This window comes from Myiozetetes cayanensis, unplaced genomic scaffold (assembly GCF_022539395.1).
Source record: "Myiozetetes cayanensis isolate MyiCay16 unplaced genomic scaffold, myiCay2020 scf5-8, whole genome shotgun sequence".
Taxonomy (NCBI): domain Eukaryota; kingdom Metazoa; phylum Chordata; class Aves; order Passeriformes; family Tyrannidae; genus Myiozetetes; species Myiozetetes cayanensis.
The window spans coordinates 64,296,899-64,315,162 of record NW_026087742.1 but is presented as its reverse complement, the minus strand read 5'-3'; the positions used below and the strand labels follow the sequence as shown (position 1 = coordinate 64,315,162).

Here is an 18,264-nt window from a genome sequence, read left to right as displayed (position 1 = left end):
TAATATACTTCACTCATAAAGTAAATATAACAGTAATAAAATTGCTAATTAATGTTTGAGTTTTGTGTTTCTCTGGAGAAATTTTCAAGCTATATTATTTTACAAATGAGGAGTTAAAACATTCCAGCTCGAGGGAAATGATTCCTGCAATCTTGTTTCTTGATTTTACAAAGAGTTAGTATACTGAACTTTTGACAGCTCATGAGTACATGGTAAAGCTGGCTAATGCAAAGATTACTGGGGAAAATAAGATCTTTTTTCTTCTTCATCATTTTCTTAGGGATAAATCTTCTTCTAAAATATTACTTTCTAAGGTACAGATAAATTACAGGTATTGTTTACTGCCAACATTTCATGTATGGGGATTCATGAGCTAGCCATGATATGTAGTTTTTCCCCTATATTCCTTTCCCATGTTCGAGCATAAAGCTTTTAATTCTGTAATTATGTCCCAGATGCAATGTACTCAGTGGTACCCCTCCCAAATGGGCAGATGTTCCTAAGCAGATCCCTTCTGTTGAGAAAGGAACCTCCCTTGGGTTTAGTACTGCCAGACTGCATTAAGAGCAAATATGAAAGGTAAGAAGCAGATGTGTAGTGCTATTTCTGTTTGACACATTGTCCCTCTAGCCAATGTTTTTTATTGGTACAGCAACACTATGCCAACAGGCTAATGACTGGAGCCTGCAGAATAAATCGTTAACCTGTAACCTCACCCGGTCTGCATGCGGTCAATTACACCTCTACTCCTACGATTCACATTTTTGTGTTTACTGCTGCTGATGCATTTGTCGTTTCAGTTTATTTTGCTCCCAATAATATACAGTAGTCTCAGAACCAAAATACCAAGGTGAGCAGACCTGCACTGGAGAGAGGAGGAGGAGGAGGAGGCTGTGAGGGATAGCTCGTGACCTGCCGACTTACTTGCACGAGGAAGCATCATCTCTTTTCCTGTCTCTTCACACTGATGGCCCCAGAGCACAACTGCGTCACATGCAGGGGAGGGGGCGGCTTGGTGAGAGGAGCCCAGATAGACAGAAAATTGTACATACTGAGGACCTTGACAGCCTCACGGGCGGGATTTTTTTTTCTTCCCTCCTACGTACAGTATATATAAAAGAGCCCTGATTTCTCTCCGTGCCAGCTCTCAGGCTTTGCCATCCCAGATAACGGCAGGCATGGGACTCCCAAGAGAAATGCGATGGGAAGGTGGGAGGTAAAGAGAGGCTTCCAAGTGACTTTTTCCTCTGTGGCTGCACTCGGTCACGGAGCTCTCTGAGGAAGTGCCACCTGCCTCCCGCTGTTGCTGCTGCCGCCGCCGCTCCTCTCCGGGCTGTAGCTCGCTCTCCCGTTAATCAGACTAGAGCGCTGTCGCAGCCTCCCTCACCCGCACTTCCCTCGCAAGTGCCCGTCTCCCCTGAGAGGTGTCTCTCATTTCTGCCTCTCTCTCCTCCCCTTTCCACTGATCTCCGTGCAATTCTCGTCAGCTGTGGACAGCTCTCCCTCTCTTTCTTTCTCCCTTCCCTGCTGCGTGTCTCTACCTCCTCTTGGCTCTGGGCATCGCTCCATCCATCCATCCATCCTCCCTCTCTCTCTGCACGGGTGTGTGCGCGCATCTCTCTCCTCCCGGCGGCTGCCACCCCGCGCCCTACAAGCGCAGCGCTGCCCGGAGGAGCCGCCGCTGCTGCCGCTGCCGGGAGTGGGGCCGCCCCGCCATCCCGCCACCGCCGCCGCCTGGCCCTGCCTGGCCGCCGTGAGTCCCGCCTCAGCCCGCGCCCGTCCCCCGCCCGCCGCGGCACCATGTCCGGCTCCGGCAGGAAAGACTTCGACGTGAAGCACATCCTGCGCCTCCGCTGGAAACTGTTCAGCCACCCCTCGCCGGCGGGCGGCCCGGCGGGGGGCGGCTGCCTGCCGCCCGACAGCAGCTTCGAGCACTGGGGACCGAGCCAGAGCCGCCTGCTGAAGAGCCAGGAGAGAGGCAACGGCGTCTTCTGGAAGAAATCCGCCTCCTCCTCCTCCTCCTCGGCGGCCACCACGGCCAGCCCGCCCAACGGGACGCTGTTGCCCGCCGGCGGCCGGCCGGCCACGGGGCACGGGCCGGGACCGCCGCCGCCTCGCACCGTCTTCTACGTGGAGTCCCTGGAGGAGGAGGAGGCGGAGGCGGTGCCCGGCGGGATGGAGGTGGCCTGCGAGCCCGAGAAGCCCCTGGCGCCGCCGGAGCGCGAGGAGGCACCGGGGGGCTGCGCGGATGGAGGCGGCCGGGCAACAGGTGACGGATGCGGACACAGGTAGGACCGCGGCGGCACCGGCGCCGTCTGCGCGGTCGGTCCGCGGGGGGTCATCGCCCCCGGCCGTGGGGGCAGGCCCGCGGTCGCGGGGGCATTGACGGGCCGGGGGCGCGGTCGGGCTGGGGTTCCCGCGTTGTAACGGGGGGATGCGAGGGGCTCTGCGGGCGGAAGGGTTCTTCGTTGGAACTGACAGGGTTTAGGGGCGGAGGGGCGCCCCGCGGCGCGGGAAGGGCAGCTGGGGGCTGCCCGGGGTCCCGGGAGAGACCGGCCAGCCTGATAGCCAAGGTGCCGCGGTCCAGGGATGCTGCCCCTGTCCTTGCCCCTGCCCTGCGACTGCCCCTGTCCCTGCCTGCGCCCCGGCTCCTGGGCTGTTCCTGGCCCGAGCGCCTCTCAAAGGCGGCGCCCCGCGCTGGGGATCGTCGCTACCCAACTTTTTCAGAAGTTCATTAAAACGCTAGCGGCGAGGTGATATTGTTCAGAGTATCGGGGGATGCCAGATGAAAGCTCGGAAGTAAAAACGTTCCCTTTCCTGGAACTCGGTGACTAAACCATGTTACAGCCTACATCAGAGAAAAATAAGACTTAGTTTTACGAATCATCAACGGAGTGACACCTGAGAAGACGTAAGAACAAGCAAGACATATCCAGATTCTTGTGTTTCGTACGAATCTGTTAGTGTTGAATTGCTTTTCTTTGTCAATCCTGCCCTCCTCGCCCCCAGCTGAAAAAGAAATTAAAATCATTACAAGAAGGAAATGTAGGTAACATAGAGCTTTCAGAAATACTCTGATTCAAATAGTCCTGAGGGTAAAATGATTCATTGCTTTAACTCTGCTTGCCCCCACCTCCCCATGGTTAAAATTGCTTCAATTTCATTTCCCTTATTTATTTTTTTTTTAAACTTTAGAAAGAAATGTACAGTTCTGTTTCTAAACAGAAATGAAAAAAATAACTTGTATTCTTCATATTGAAAGTAAAGAATATAGTATTAAATATTTTATTAAATGGAGAGACAGCACTGTGCATATGTTTGGATTAATATGGTTGTAGATGAACATACACGTACATGTAAATTTGAGTATTTTAAGCTTTTTGAGAGACCCCCAAAGCATATATTCTCTCCTTGAATCTCTTTATTGTTTTATCAGTTAACATAGTTTATTTCATAGGTGCTACCTGATTTAAACATGTGGAATAGCTGAAAAGTGACTTAGGGAACATTTTTAAAAGTAAAGCAATACTGAAGTTTTTAGGAACATTGAAAATTATTCTGAGCAACAGGAAGTTGCTTATCCTAGGATTCAATACAAATTGTTATCAAGATATGCTATAAAGACATAAAAAAACCCCTAAAATTATCTCTTCAAGGTTTTTGAACTGAACAGAAGAGGCTAGAACCTAGTACAAATATAGTTTCATTCTGTGGACTTTATATCAGGTGTGTCACTGATCTGAGAATCTCTAGAGATCTTCATACTGGCAGAAGCTTACTGAGTTTTGATGGCACTACTTGATTTGTCCATAACAGTTGACTTACTAGAATGTATGTAATCTGTGACAATGTGTATCTGATTACTGCTCTTACTGCTTTTGATTTTAATAATCAATTTATCCCATGTTCTTCATTCATTGCTATTGAAACAACACATCTCGTAATCAGTAACTCGTAGTTCTTTTGAAGGAACATGCTAAAATTTGTTCAGATTTAGAATAAGGCAGGAGAGACAATGTTATTGTTAATGAAAGTGCCTCCTTTCGAGATATGGAAATGTTTAAGACAGTTTTAGAGTCTAAGACTTGCTTTTCTGTTTCTTCATCAAACAACCTTTCATTTACCTGTATGAACTTTGAATGTTGTGACAAGAAGCGGTCTAGTGCTGCAAAAGTGGCAGTGCTGTGCTTGAAAGTTCTGTGGTCCAACGATTTTCTACTGCCCTGTCAGGTTATGTCTCACTCCTTCTAGAGATTAGTCTTTTTATCAATGGTGCCATCTTCTTTATTTCACTGTGACTACAGAATATGTAAACTACTGTTCAGTCCTGAATGAAAGATATCACATATGTAAACAGATGAATAGGCATATACCTGGATTTTTGGTAAAGAGAGTGTAAAATTGATAACTCCTGAATTTTCATAGTATTTTGTCCTGCACATATTTAACAACTACTTTATGTTTTGGGACTGTTTGGAAAACAATTTTTTTGTTATGTGAAAATGTTGAGAATGCAACATTTGATTATGTTCCAGTATAGACCATGTCCACATTATTTCAAATGTTGTGAACAAGAGGTCTTTGAGCAGTATTAGGTAGGTTCCCAGTAGTAGGTCAACCTGAGGAGCAGGTTGACAAGTTGGCTTGATTTTATGCTTACTATTAATAACTTTTTTGTTATATCTACTGTTGATATGTATGTACAAGTGAAAATTACTTTTTGTTTTGGTTTAGTGTCTACTTGGGATCTCGATATCCTTTGTACCCCAAAAGAGTTTTGGTCAGTTTTTTGTTTGTCTGTTTTGGTTTTGGTTGTTTATTTTTGTTTTGGTTTCTCTTTAATGTTTTGTTTGTTTGATTGGTTTTATTTTTTCACAGTTGCTCCCCTCAACTTGAATTCTGTACTGGAATCCTTTTTCTACTCATCTTATATGCATAATTCCTAGTTTGTGGTGGTGTTTTTTTTAGTTATTGTTTTCACATTTAAGTTAAACATTAAGCTGAATGATCTTGAAATCTTAATTTTAATTTTAATATTCTATTAGATATTGTGGGATTTATTTAATGAAAGATTACTGCTGTATAATAATAAGTACATTGTACTTTATTGATCTGGGGTTTTTTGATGCTTCTGAAGAACATCCTGTCACATCAATTGTGCAGGTACATGTATGCATAAGGTTATGTGGATAGTCCCATTGACATTAAGAAGACTGAAAGGTTAGACCATGCACATTAAAAATTACTTTCCTAATTGTTCTACATTCCATATTGTATCTGTAAAAAGAAAAAAAATGTTTTACAGTTAACAATTAGTGTTTAAACACTGTTTGATTGTTTGAAATTGCTTGAAAACATGCATATCAAATTCGTTAGAGGTGGCCTGACAAAATTGTCAATAGCTGCAGTGGATAATTAAACAGATTCTGGTTTGATCTTCATTTTCTAAGACAAAGCTGTTAGGAAAAAAAATCTATAAAATGAATTTATAATTAAGATTTATAAATCATCCACAAAATGCTTGGAAAACACCCATTTGAAGATTTGCTATATAGCCATCAGCTCCTTTCAGTTTATAATGGAGACCTGACATGATCACAATAGCTTTTTTTATGTGACGTGTCAATCAGCCCTCAACGTGAATGGTATACACCTAATAAGCAAAGAGTCGGTATTTTAATCCCTCCCTTCTCAGTGATTGGTAGCATGTTTTGCTTGATTTACACTGTCCAAATTTTGTGAAGATGAAATTATTCGCAAACCCTCACCACTGTTCACCACTACTCAGAATGTGCTCCACATATTAGTAACAAGTTTATCTTGACAACAGCCCTATTTTACAACTGAGGGTAAACCACAGAGACATAAAAGTAAGAAAGAGTTTATTGACTGGTTTCAGAGCATATAGCATTTTTCTTCTACTGCTTTCTATGTTCTCTGTTGCACCCATAAATTTTGAGTCCTTCTGCAAACTGGTCCCAGACTCCTCTGGTTGTGTGCAAGGAGAATGGGGAACATGGGATTCAATTAACATTTTCTTTAAGAGACAGCTCCAAGAGGGATGTGCTAAGATATGCCTAACCCACATAAAGCAAGTACTGACGATGCAGAAGTCTATCATAAAACATACAAGAGTTTGAAAATACAGCTTCTGAAAGAAGATTGTAAATCCTTCCACCATTAGAGACTGCAAAGGAAGAAGTGAAAGGACCGAATACTGTGCCCTCCTCACATAGCTGAGTTTCACACTCAAATCTTGCTTCACTAGAAAAAATCATAAGGAAAGGATTTTATGCTGTTTCTGTTGAGTTTGTCGCCAGGAAGTAAAAAATTCAGTATTAGTGGGAATGCAGAAGGTGAATAAGGGAGAGCATGATTTTGTAATTCAAACATTAACTGGGAAATTTAGTTTACAAGTTTCTTATGATCAAAACTATTTATTTAAACTAAATCATTATTTGATAAGAAATAATAATAATAATGATCAGGATAGAATCAGGAACATAAACATGTGCATGTTAAAAATACAGTATCAAAGCTTTTGTAGGAGCAGTTCTTTTGTATTTTTCTGTTCTGAGCCCACAAATTCTGCATTTGATGCTTTTTGCCCATTAGTCTTTCCCACTTTCATGTATTCATTCTTTTCTCCTAGCAACCTACAACTTCGTGGTTAACATACTGCTGTACAAACTTATGAATTTGAAACCTGTCAGGATAAGCAACAATCTCAATGCAGCTTTCTAATTTAATGAGAAAATATTTTGATCAATTCAGAAAATGTAGATAAAATTGTTATAAAAATTTGAAACTTAAGTACTTAATGTACTGTTGCATATGTATCTAGACTCAAGAGAGGATTTTGGTCTCTGGTTTCTAAATAAATGGGGCTTCCCATTTACAGCTTTGATCTTGGTACCTGAGCTTACAACAGGAGAGGAATCAAGACACCTTCCTTTTATCTTAGTCTATCCTGTGAGCTCTCATATCTTTAAGTATTTTCACTAATGATCATGGCTATGACTTTTCTGAGGTGCTATCCAAGTTGGAACCATGGCTTCTGATGTGATAGCCAAATCCTAAAATTAAGTACTAAAGTAGTAAAATTTATAGTTTATGTTTTCCATTGACTTGGCTATCTCATATAGAAGGCTTTGTTAAGAATGTAATTTAATTCTCAGGGTGGAATATAGATCACACAAGTCTGCATTTCTAAATTATGGAATCAGAAGAGAATAATTCGTTTCTTTTTCAACTTGATTATGAAACTTTTAACAATGGTTATATAACTTTTATGCTTTTATATTTTTAACTTTCACAACAAAAGAAGCAGGGTTCTTACACAACACAGACCACAGACCTGCCTCCTCGAAAGTTCTTATTCATTCTCAGAGGATCTATGTTCTGTGCATAGGATGCAAAAGAATCTGGTGATAAAAATAGTGCAAGATCACATAGCTAAAGACTGTGTATATATGTGGATGGCATTGAATAAGTTACAAGGAAAATCTAGACTTTCCTAGACTAGATTCCTAGAAGGTCTAGAATTTCCTAACTATATAGTCTGGCTTTGCTACTTCTAGAACAATGTTTCTAAAGCTGGGTGTTTAGCGGTTTTGTCTGTTGGGCTTTTTGTTTCATTGTTTTTGTTCTGTTTTTTTTTTTTGTTGTTGTTTTTTTTTGTGTTTTTTTTTTTGTTTGTTTGTTTTTTGTGGTTTTTTTTTTGGGTTTTTTTGTGGTTTTTTTTTTTTTTTTTTTTTAACAAAAGAAGCAGAAGAACACACAAATAACTTCATGTGCTGTCATTTCTTTTGTCCGCCACTTGGATTCAGGACTGAAACTTGAGGATTCACTCTATACCCCATTACCACTTACCTGATAGAATAATTGATAGTAATTTTTATATGGATAATTACAGTGATTTCATACTCTCTCTAGTGAAAGACTGAGGAATTCAGCAGGTGAAGTGATGGCAAGTCTTTGGAGTCTTCTTCTTCATTTGGGATTCTAGTGACAAGCAATGTGTCCCAGTTTAAATGAGACAAGGGTCTTTTGCTGAGGATGGATTAGGAGGAAAAGACCCAAACTTCTCTTTCCAAGCAATTATAAATCCAAAATTAAGAGGCTTCGATTGAAGGAAAACAAATTATGGAAAAGGGAAAATAACAGCCCTTTATTAAAGGTATGTGTGTATTAACAGGAACACAGAAAAAAACCCAAGTAAAATAACTAAGCAATACTCCTATACCCACCAATAATCCCCTTTAAGAACAAAACCGATAAACCGGCAAGAAGAAAATCAAACAGTTCAATTTTTTTTTTTTTTGCACCCTTTGATGCAGTTCTAACCACAGTCAGCAGGGGGCACCGTTGGGTCACTGGAGATGCAAAATTTGTAATGTCCTGTATCATTCACCAGGTGGCACTGTTGGGTCACTGAAGGTGCAAAAACTTGTAGTGTCCTATTGTAGTCACCAGGTGGCGCTGTTGGATCACTGGAGGAAGCAGAACTTGTAATGTCCAGTGCCCATCACCAGGTGGCGCTATGGAATCCCTAGTCACCGCCCCGTGGGATGGGGAAAAAAAACAAAACAGTACTCTCCAGGTACAAACCAAAAACCAAAAAAAAACTCGGTTCCCCTTCCCTTCCCACACTGGGGAAGGAGAGAGAGAGAGAGACTGGGGGGGGGGAAGGGGGAAGGAAAAGAAAAAAAACCAGCAATAAAACAGAAAGTTCTCCCAATGGAAGAAAACTCACGAACTTCGGCTGATTAGGATTAGTGTTAAACAGGGCCTGCAGCCAGCAACAGCTGAGAAGAGAACAGCAACAAACTCCACTCCGACAGGAAGAAAAGAAGCAAACTAGGCAGCTCTGCAGCTTACAGCAGGTCCTCGCCTCACTGGCCCACACACACCAGCCACACCTCCCTTCCCCACCTCCTTCCAGCCCCACACACCAGCTCCCCCTCAACTCTTCCCCCTTCGTTGTCAAGGAGACTAATCTCTCGGCTATTACTGGGCCAGGCTGATTCTTTTGTTCACCTAATGGGCAATATACAGAGCACACACACACACGGCAGGGGGAAGGGGAAGAAAAAAATTCTTTGCTAAAATCAGAACTATGATACAATGACTCATAAATTTTCTTCTTGGTGTTACCAAACTTACTTTCTTTTGTTGGATCCTCTTTACACTCTTTATGTATTGAATTTGTGTCATCCTTCTGGATCTTATTCTTTTTTTTCTCCTTTCCATAGTCTCAAAGGATTCCTGACTGCCTTATTCAAATCCTACATACCTTACCCAGACAGTATTACTTGATTTTGCTGACTTATCTTGCCATCTGCCTTGTTGATTTACTCAGCAGGTTACTTACTGTCCATTCTTTTCTGTATCTTGTCCTAGATACTGCCAAAAAGAAAGTCAAATTTCTCCTAGTTCATTTACAGCTTCTTGGTTCGCTCATTTTGCTTATCTCTATTTCCTTATCTTTGAATTTCAGTATCATTTGCACTTTCCTGTAGTTCCTGTGTTAGTTTTAATAAAATCACCTCACCTCCCAGTTTTACTTTGTTCTCTGACCTGTTTCATCGTCTGCTGCCAAGTTGATGGTACTATTTGCTTTATTTAATGGGTCAGCAAGACACTACTTTGAGTAATTTGTTCAATCCTTGATGGATTTATCTTATCTCCTTTCTTAGATGCACATTTTAGAATAAGGTGAATTATCTTTCAGAGGTGCCTATTTCTCTTCACTGAGTGTAACAGTAGTCTAAAGTAGCTAGTTGAGGTTTAAATATTCAATTTAAAGGTTTAGTGTTCGATTAAATTTGAGAAAATGAACATCATTTGAAGTCTACATTACAAATTCAAACCACTCTAAAAGGGTAGAATAAAAGCATAGAATTAATTGAATCTTGGTACTTTTTCATAGTGTAATAAAGATCATATCTATCTTATTAAAGATATCTATTGTCTCAATAAAAGTTGCTCCAAAACATGGGCCCATTAAAAGCACTAGAAACAAGACTTGGCAGATTTTTTGGTTGTTGTTATCCATGTACTTTAAACATTGACAAAACCAATGTTTTTGTTGTTTTTTGGGTTTTTTTTCTTCTGGACTTATTTTCAGAAATACTTACATTGTTTTGCAGGAATATTTCCAAAAAATTCAACATTAACAAAAGATTTGGCAGTGGAGATATCAGTTGCAGAGTGAGTGATTAGATCAGTAAAATACCTCTAAAATTATGATTCTTTTAAGGGTAACATCAAAGACCATTAGAAAAGGGAAATGCTGTTTGTCCTTTTCATAGTAAAAGTGAAAGCAAGTAGAGAGATGAATAACTATCTTTGGAAAATCCAGTTGATACTGAATCTTTATAGATAAGCCTCCAAAAATACTGCTGGCTTGAATATATATTTTCTTCCTGGATAAAACCAGTTATGGAATAATAATACTAAGTACATATATAGATCTATATGTGCACAAATAAATACTTATTATTTGCGTTTCTCTCTTTATATAAACATAATTTAATATATGTACATATATATACAGTGCATATGTGTGTGCAATTTACATATATGTGTATGTAATTTAGATGTTTATACATAGATACATACTTTTAATCTGCAGATTCCTACACAGTTATAAAAATCCACTATAATGTTTTTGTGAGCGGTGATGGTGGAGTCATGGTCCCTGGAGGTGTTTAAGGAAAGAACGGATGTGGCACTTGGTACCATCAGCTAATTTACAAGGTGGTGTTAGGTTATATGTTGGGCTCAATGATCTCAGAGGTTTTTTCCGACCTAGTTGATTCTGTGAAATTCACTTAATGATTATACATGGGAAAAAAATTACAGCATATTGTTGGATTCACAAGAATGGTGCTGATACATATAGGTTAACATATTCTTTGCGCATGATCATTGCTTTCTAGCAGCTACTTCTTATCCTTGTGACACATATTTTTTTATATCCTGTTGCAAGTGGTTTAAGAGTTTGCTCTTTCTTTTTATATCTCAAGCTTGCATTTTTTAGGTGAAAACTGCTCCTTAAATATTATTCTATGATGTTTTGGCAGAACTTCCTAGTACAAAAATTTCCTGGTATTGTCTGAACAATTTTTTTAGAATACAGAGTTAATGAAGTAAAATAATCTACTTACACTAGGGAAATAACTAGATGTTATTAAAAGTTTCAGAAAGGAAAATTATCCTTTAAAAAGTTAAGAACTGCTGCAACCTCCACAGAAAGGTAAGCAAGTGTGTAGTCATCCCTAAAAAGATCCCTATAATCCCCAAAACTAAACTTTACCAAAAATATAATTTCAGCAGTACCTAAAATTTCTGATTTTTATTTCAAAAAAATATAACTTAACGATAATTTAAGAACAGCACAGATCTAAAATATTATGATTTTATGGTAACGATTTTATTAAAGCTCATAATTTTGTCTAGATGTTTTTCCATTGGTATTTTAAATATTTTATTTCAAAATTTTTGAAAATGTTAGTTTTAACTGTAATAATAAGTTAAAAGATTATTATAATTTACACTTTGAAAATACTCTTTCAACTTACTGCAAAATAATAAGTGAAAACATTTTGCTGCATAATAAGCGAAACAAAGTAAGTTTCTGCAAAATTCGTGTTAAAATTTACTTGGAAGTTTCAATACATATTTTAGGTTTAGTTGTTCACTCCATATCTCCTATTTACGACTGAAGTCTTGAATTGATAAGTACTGGCAATGGTGACGATTACTGTAAGTTTGAGACCACTGTAATCATACCTCTTATTTCTTCACTCTTCAGTCCTTTACTGCATATCTCATTGCCAGATTTTGGCTGTCATAAACACCTTTTCCAGCAGTTAGGATCCAGGATCCATCTTTCACTCACCTAGGCACATCTCATCTCTAGATTTCCATTTTGACTATTTCATGTGTAATTTCATCTGTTCAGTAGAACAGATGACCTATGAAAAATATTGATTTTAATTAATAAAATAAAATGGAAAATAAAGGATGAACATAAGTGTTTATTTCTCAGAAACAAACCGACAGAAAAACACAGAGAGAATTAAGACTTGGTTCAATGTGTTATGTATTCCAAAGTTTGTACTTACTTGCTTCAACTTGATATGTTAAAATTTAATGTTAGAAATGAAACATGTAAGATTAGATCTGGTTGAAAATAGGAGATTTTATATTTTGTCTCTTACTGTTATCTCAAAATAAATTTGAAAGAGAGAAAAGTCTTTTTCAAAACTTAAAAAATATTTCTTAATCTAAACTAACAATCTTTATCAACCTGAATTGATTGTCTGAGTTTAATAAGTCACTGATTGTCTTATTGTCTAATAAGGGCTTAATTCATGGAAGGCATCACCTGCCATTTAGTCTTTTTTTAAGTACATCAGTCAAGTTTTTGGTTTTACTATGTCTGATCAACATTAAAATATTCAACCTTTTATTACACTTGTATTTGCCTATCATGGGTCTTTATCCTTCCTCCCACTCTAGTCATATGGAAAAAGCATCATTGTTTTGAACTTGGTATCTTTTTGCTGCTTTTTAGTGTTGCTTTGTGCAAAACTCATAGAGGAATACAAAGCCAAATCAGATAAGGGATCACAAAACATCCTTTCATCTGAACAGGTATAATCATGCAAAACCTCTTTACAGAATGTAGTCCTAGCCCTGTTTGGGCTCTTAATTCTTTCTAGTAATTCTTCAATAGTGTAAGTCATTCATCCTATAAATAGAGTGTAGAAATATGTAAAGAGACCTTCTGTTCTTAGATAGACTTCTGACTGCCTATGGAGATCTAAGTTCTTTTTATGTTCTAGACCAGTCAGGTGCATCACTAATCAGCTTTCAGACTGATCTGGTTCACCACTTTTTCTCATGTTCCTTGTTATTTCTCTATGCACAAATTGAAATCTGTAAAATTAGTATTAATCCATCCACTACTAATCTCCACATGCATTGCTATATTTTTATTCATGCAATCAAATTATGATAGTTTATGAATGTCTGAAAGATTATTTTTACAAAGTTATTTATATTATAGAATCTTGTAGTACTAATCTGATGATTAGTAAGTGTAAACCTTCTGTATGTAATGTCTGGTGGCTCTGTTTATTCATTACTCACTTATCCACAAAGATAACCTACTTCTTTATCAATTGTCTGAAATTCAGAACAAAAATACACCAAAACAAATACCACTTCTGCTCTAAAGTAGCAGTAGTAAGCACAACTCCAAAGTATATGAGAGACTGAGAATAAAGAGGGAGAGAGGAGAAAGAAGGGGAGAAAGAAACTAAATAATATGAAATAAACAACTCAATATTTTAAGCTAGTGGGAATAATTTTTTAAAAAATATTTTTAGTCTTCTGTTGATAGACAATGAGGACTTCAAACTACTACCACAATTCAGAAGCTTTTTTTTTTAATAGAAAAAGCTTCAAGATATTATTGTTTGTTAATCAACAATGCCTTTACCAACATATTTGATGATAATTAATCCTCCTGAGTTAAGTTTTTGTATATCTTGATTCTCTTATTTTAATTTGAAGATTAATGACTTTTTTTTGAAAATATAATAGTTCTTGAGAGGATTGAAATGTAGATGAAAGTGAATGCTTCTGTATGCTGTGTCATCTGGTATGGCAATGGAATTTATGAAAACTGACATGAAAGGGATTGAAGAGGAAAGCCTTGTTTACATGCAAAATTGAGAACAGGAGTTGTATCAGTTGGAATTCTTCATATGTTTCTTTTACGCCCAGTGCTTCCATTCTAGTCAATAAGGACTAAATAATGAAATAAAGCATATGCTTCGTAAAAATAAAGATGAAAAATGTCTTAGATGATTCACCCATATGTTACAGGAGGTAATTAGAATGCACAATAATCTTGGGAAAAAAAATTATCTGGAAAAATGAATAGGGAATAGTGCAACTTGGTATCCTGTCACCAGAATAATCAGCAGAGATATCAAGTGGGATCAAATGTCTAGATAGCATTCTGTAGAAGTGTTGAGCTTAGTATAAAACAAGTAAAATATGAATGAACTATTCCATACTGCTACTAAAATTTAATCATAATAGTAGATGAACAGATACAGAGCCTACAAAACAAGATTCCTATTCTCTGATCAGTTTTGGTAAAGCCTCAGCTTCACTATATTGTCTAGGGCAATCAAGAAACATATGGATTGTTTCAAGAAATTCTGACTAAAAAAAAATCACTATCATTTTAGGAAACCTTGTACCAAGAAAAGATTATCACAGGAAAGAAACTTTATTTTAGTATTACAAATACTGATATACAGGAACAGATTTCCTGGGAGTGGCCTGGACTATTTGATATCTGGGATTATGAAAATAAGCTAGACATATATCTGTCAATCCTAACGTGTTTAAGCATGACAGTCCTTTTGCCTTGAAGAAAGAAGCACATCAAATAATCTCTCAGAAGGTGCCAGTCAGTGTCTTTCTCTGAAAAGGTTGCTCATACACATGCTGACAAAGATTAAAAAAAAAAATCTAACTTTTCATATGGGATGAAAAGTTTTTCGTTATCATCCCATTTTTAAAACAACCTTTGAATATATCTATTAGATTTTAAGTACCTCTTCTTTTTACATTCTATGGTTTCATCTTTTGAATTGCTTTTTCATTGGGGTACTGTGGTGTGCCAGATCTCATGACTATGCATAAACAAAATCAGTCCCCATCATGTAAGCCATTTAACATAAAGCACATATTCCTATCTTGAAAAGCTTAGCATTTAAAGAAATTATGCTAATTGAAAGTAAATTCCAGTACTATTACTTGTGGGGGTTTTGTTTTTAGTGGGGTTTTTCTGGAGTTTGTTTGTTTGCTTTGTTTTGTTTTTAAAGACAGAAGCAAAACTAACTGAATTACGTGGGTAAATTTATAAACTGAAACTAAATATTTTGAGTCTGAGTCCTTAAAGGCATGACCCTCTATCTTCATCAGATAAATGTTAGATAAAATATATTTATCCATAGTACTCATAAAAAAGGGAAGTTTAAATGCATAAGGAAAACCTGAGTGTTTAGTTCCTCACGCTCTTTCTAATTTTGTAAAATTTTGTGTCTTTTTGTGCATCAACTTCATTGTTATGTCCCCAATTATCCCACTCAGTGTCATATTTCTCATTACATTATCTTAAAAAGATTGTGGAAATACAATGAACTTTATTGCTTCTGGATAGTGAATGGAATACAAAACAATGACTTCAAAGTAGTTGTGTGTAGTTTCCTAATAGCACTAAATAATCTTTAGTGCCATCTCTCTCAGCACCATGTAAGTTGTTAGGTTGATTTCTCTTCAGGGTGACACTGTTCTCATGACAGGCTTCAAACATTACTAAAATTGAGAGTTGAAATAAGATCTTTTTATGTACTGGGCTCTTAAATCCTCTCATAAGAAGAGAGCACACAGCATTAAGAGTAACTCAGAATCAAAACCGGTTGTCTAATCAAGGAAATTGCTATCTGAAGTGTCCTGCTTCCTTTATAGTGGTGATTGGGAATTATGTAGCAAAAAAGAGGCAGTCAGTAATTAGGAAAGGAGGGAATGTGTCTTGTTTTGTGAACTCTAACCCAAGAACTCTCCCTTCTTCTTAGAAGGAGAAAATCATTGGAAGGTTTCTTTCCAAATTTCAGTGATTAAGAACTGATACAGATGTTTCTTAACTCTCCGATTTGGTGTTGAAATTAATTTCTTTTGTGCCTGACAAGAACATTTGGAAAAGATCAGTCAAAAAAAAAAAATCAAGATACAGAAAACTGAAAAACAGTGAGATTAATTACTCTCAAAATAGAACCAGGAAAGAATGTGTTTTTTTTGTCTGCAGTCTAAGTGTTCTATTACAGTGGAGAGGTATCTAGGCATATGTTATTTTGCAAGGTGAAGTCAAATAACTTCTCTCTTCCCATTTCCTGTAGTCTAAACAGAGCCACACATGATTACTGTACTGTAGGAAAAGCTCATTATACTTCAGGATTTTTATTTTGTTTTACTTTTATGTTATGTTAGCATATGAAAACAGCAGTTGAGAAAACAACCCCAACCAACAGATGGTTTGTACATTCTGCTACAAGTAGGTGATAGATTCTCTGTCTTGTTTATGCAGATAACATTGTGTGCTAGAAGTTTTGAGGAAAGTATGATTATGGTAGCAAAATGTCAATATATCCTTTCTCTTTTTTATGTTAAATGATGCAGGAATCTTTATATTTCAACATATGTACGGTTGTATGTTTCTGTGTATATAAATCTATATAAACAAACATGAAACAATAATAATTTCTGGAAGTGTTGCTGCCTGTCATGTTTTGATTGTATGTTGCAAACTTTGCTGTTGGGGCCACAACACTGTAATAAAACTTATATCTCTGCATGTTTGAGCATATTGAAATGACAAGTAGATGGGTCTCACTTTCCTCTCTGATTTGTACATGCTTTTTAAAAAAATAGTTTTCATTATTTATTGCATTTTTTTCCTGGAAGAATCCCACAAATAATTATATTGCCTTTTTTATCTTTCAATAAAAACATACATTGAAGGAGACTCTGGTGCAGCTCAGAAAAGTACAGTTCCCCTTTGAGTGCAGGTTAAATTTAATTTTTCTAAGATTCTTTACTGTTACCATAACAGGCAATCTTTCTGTCAGAAATTGAATTCCATCATCATATCAGAGTAAACAGCAGTTGTAATTACTCCTTTACCACTTTTGTAGAGATTTTTCTCTTCAGGAACAGAACACTGTCTGAAATCATATGTTAAAAAATGCACCGAACTTCTTGTCATGTACAGTAGACAGGTTTCAGAATATCAAAACTCAATCTAAAGTTACTCTAACTTAAAGATTATTTATTTCTCAAGAACAGGTGTTCCTGATAACTATTTCTGTAAATGTGTTGCATGCCTTGTCTTTGCTGTACAGTCTTTCAGAAAATCTTGAAAGGTTATGTCCATTTTTGCCATAACCTTTGTTTCCCAATCCTTGGTTTGCTTTATCTCATGCTAGTTCATAAAATAATGTTTGATTTTTAAGCTTTTATAATGGGTTCTTGCAGCAAATTTCTTAAGTCTTGTTTGAAAATTAATGAAAACCAAAATATGTTAAAACTACTAAAAAGTTATCCCTATGTATAAATAAAATATTAACAGTAAAGCAGTGCTTAAAAACTAACTTCCTGCTGTTGATTGTTAGAACTCTAATAGTATAATTCATGATAGACCATGAATTACTATGTAATGTATTTTTTTTTAGCTGAAAGAATAGATCTGAGAAAGTATAAAACAAAACAAATGGAAAAGGTAGTTGTGAGAAGAACATGAACTGCTACTGTCTCATGGCACTTTAATTTATTTTACTTTATAGTTACATGAGTTTAGGAGCATTTGCATGGAGAGTTACTGTATGTCAGAGGAGAAACAGTAATATCTTAAGATAGGTCAACTTTTTAACTTGCTACCATCTGCTCATATCCAAAGACTGAAAGCTGTAAATCTTAAGAGTTTCACTCTATTCAATAAAATAGAAGAATGAAAGATTTTAGTTGTCTTATGTTAACCAATATCCTTGATCTACATCTAGGTTAGAATCCATAGACCTGAAAAGCTATCTGAAAGAAGCTGTGCTCGGAAAGGATTCACTTTGTTCCAAAACTTAGTCTGGAATGGAACCTGCATTGTTTGCGGATGTTTATTATTTTGTTACTTAGAAGATTTTCAAATATGAAGCAGAATATTCCTTTTGATAAAAGAAACTGAAACTTCAGTAATGTGTAAAGAAAGGGCATTTTTAGGTTCTCATATTACAAGGGAAGCAGGATCAGAATTCTTGAGTGAGACCATCATCGAGGTAGAGTATCTCAATTAATTTTATCCATTTACATTTAGATTACCAATTTTGGCATGTCTTCCTATGCTTTATAGTCAATGAAGAGAAATATATACTTTAAGCCATGGCTCAGCTGACATATATCAGATATCTACAGTAGTGTGGATTGCATCATCCTTAAGAAGTGCTCAGATTTCTGTACTGCCCATTCTGTGTTTCCATAAAGATTCTCTATGAATAGACTGGGGCAAGGCAGGTTCTTAATTCTACCCTTCTAATGTCCTCTCATTACTCTGAAGGAAGCCCAAGCCTTATCATCTTAATCTAAATGATGGAAGGAATTAATTAAAGAAAATAAACATTTTTTAAA

General features: G+C 37.1%; 1 protein-coding gene across 1 annotated transcript in view; it reads left to right on the top strand.

The window, feature by feature from the left end:
• Positions 1 to 1,800: 1,800 nt before the first annotated feature.
• KLHL1 (kelch like family member 1) overlaps positions 1,801 to 18,264 on the top strand; it is a 201,434-nt gene continuing 184,970 nt past the window's right edge. Inside the window, exon 1 of the mRNA XM_050331657.1 lies at positions 1,801 to 2,288. Within this exon, the coding sequence (XP_050187614.1) occupies positions 1,801 to 2,288 (488 nt within the window). The remainder of the gene's footprint in view (positions 2,289 to 18,264) is intronic.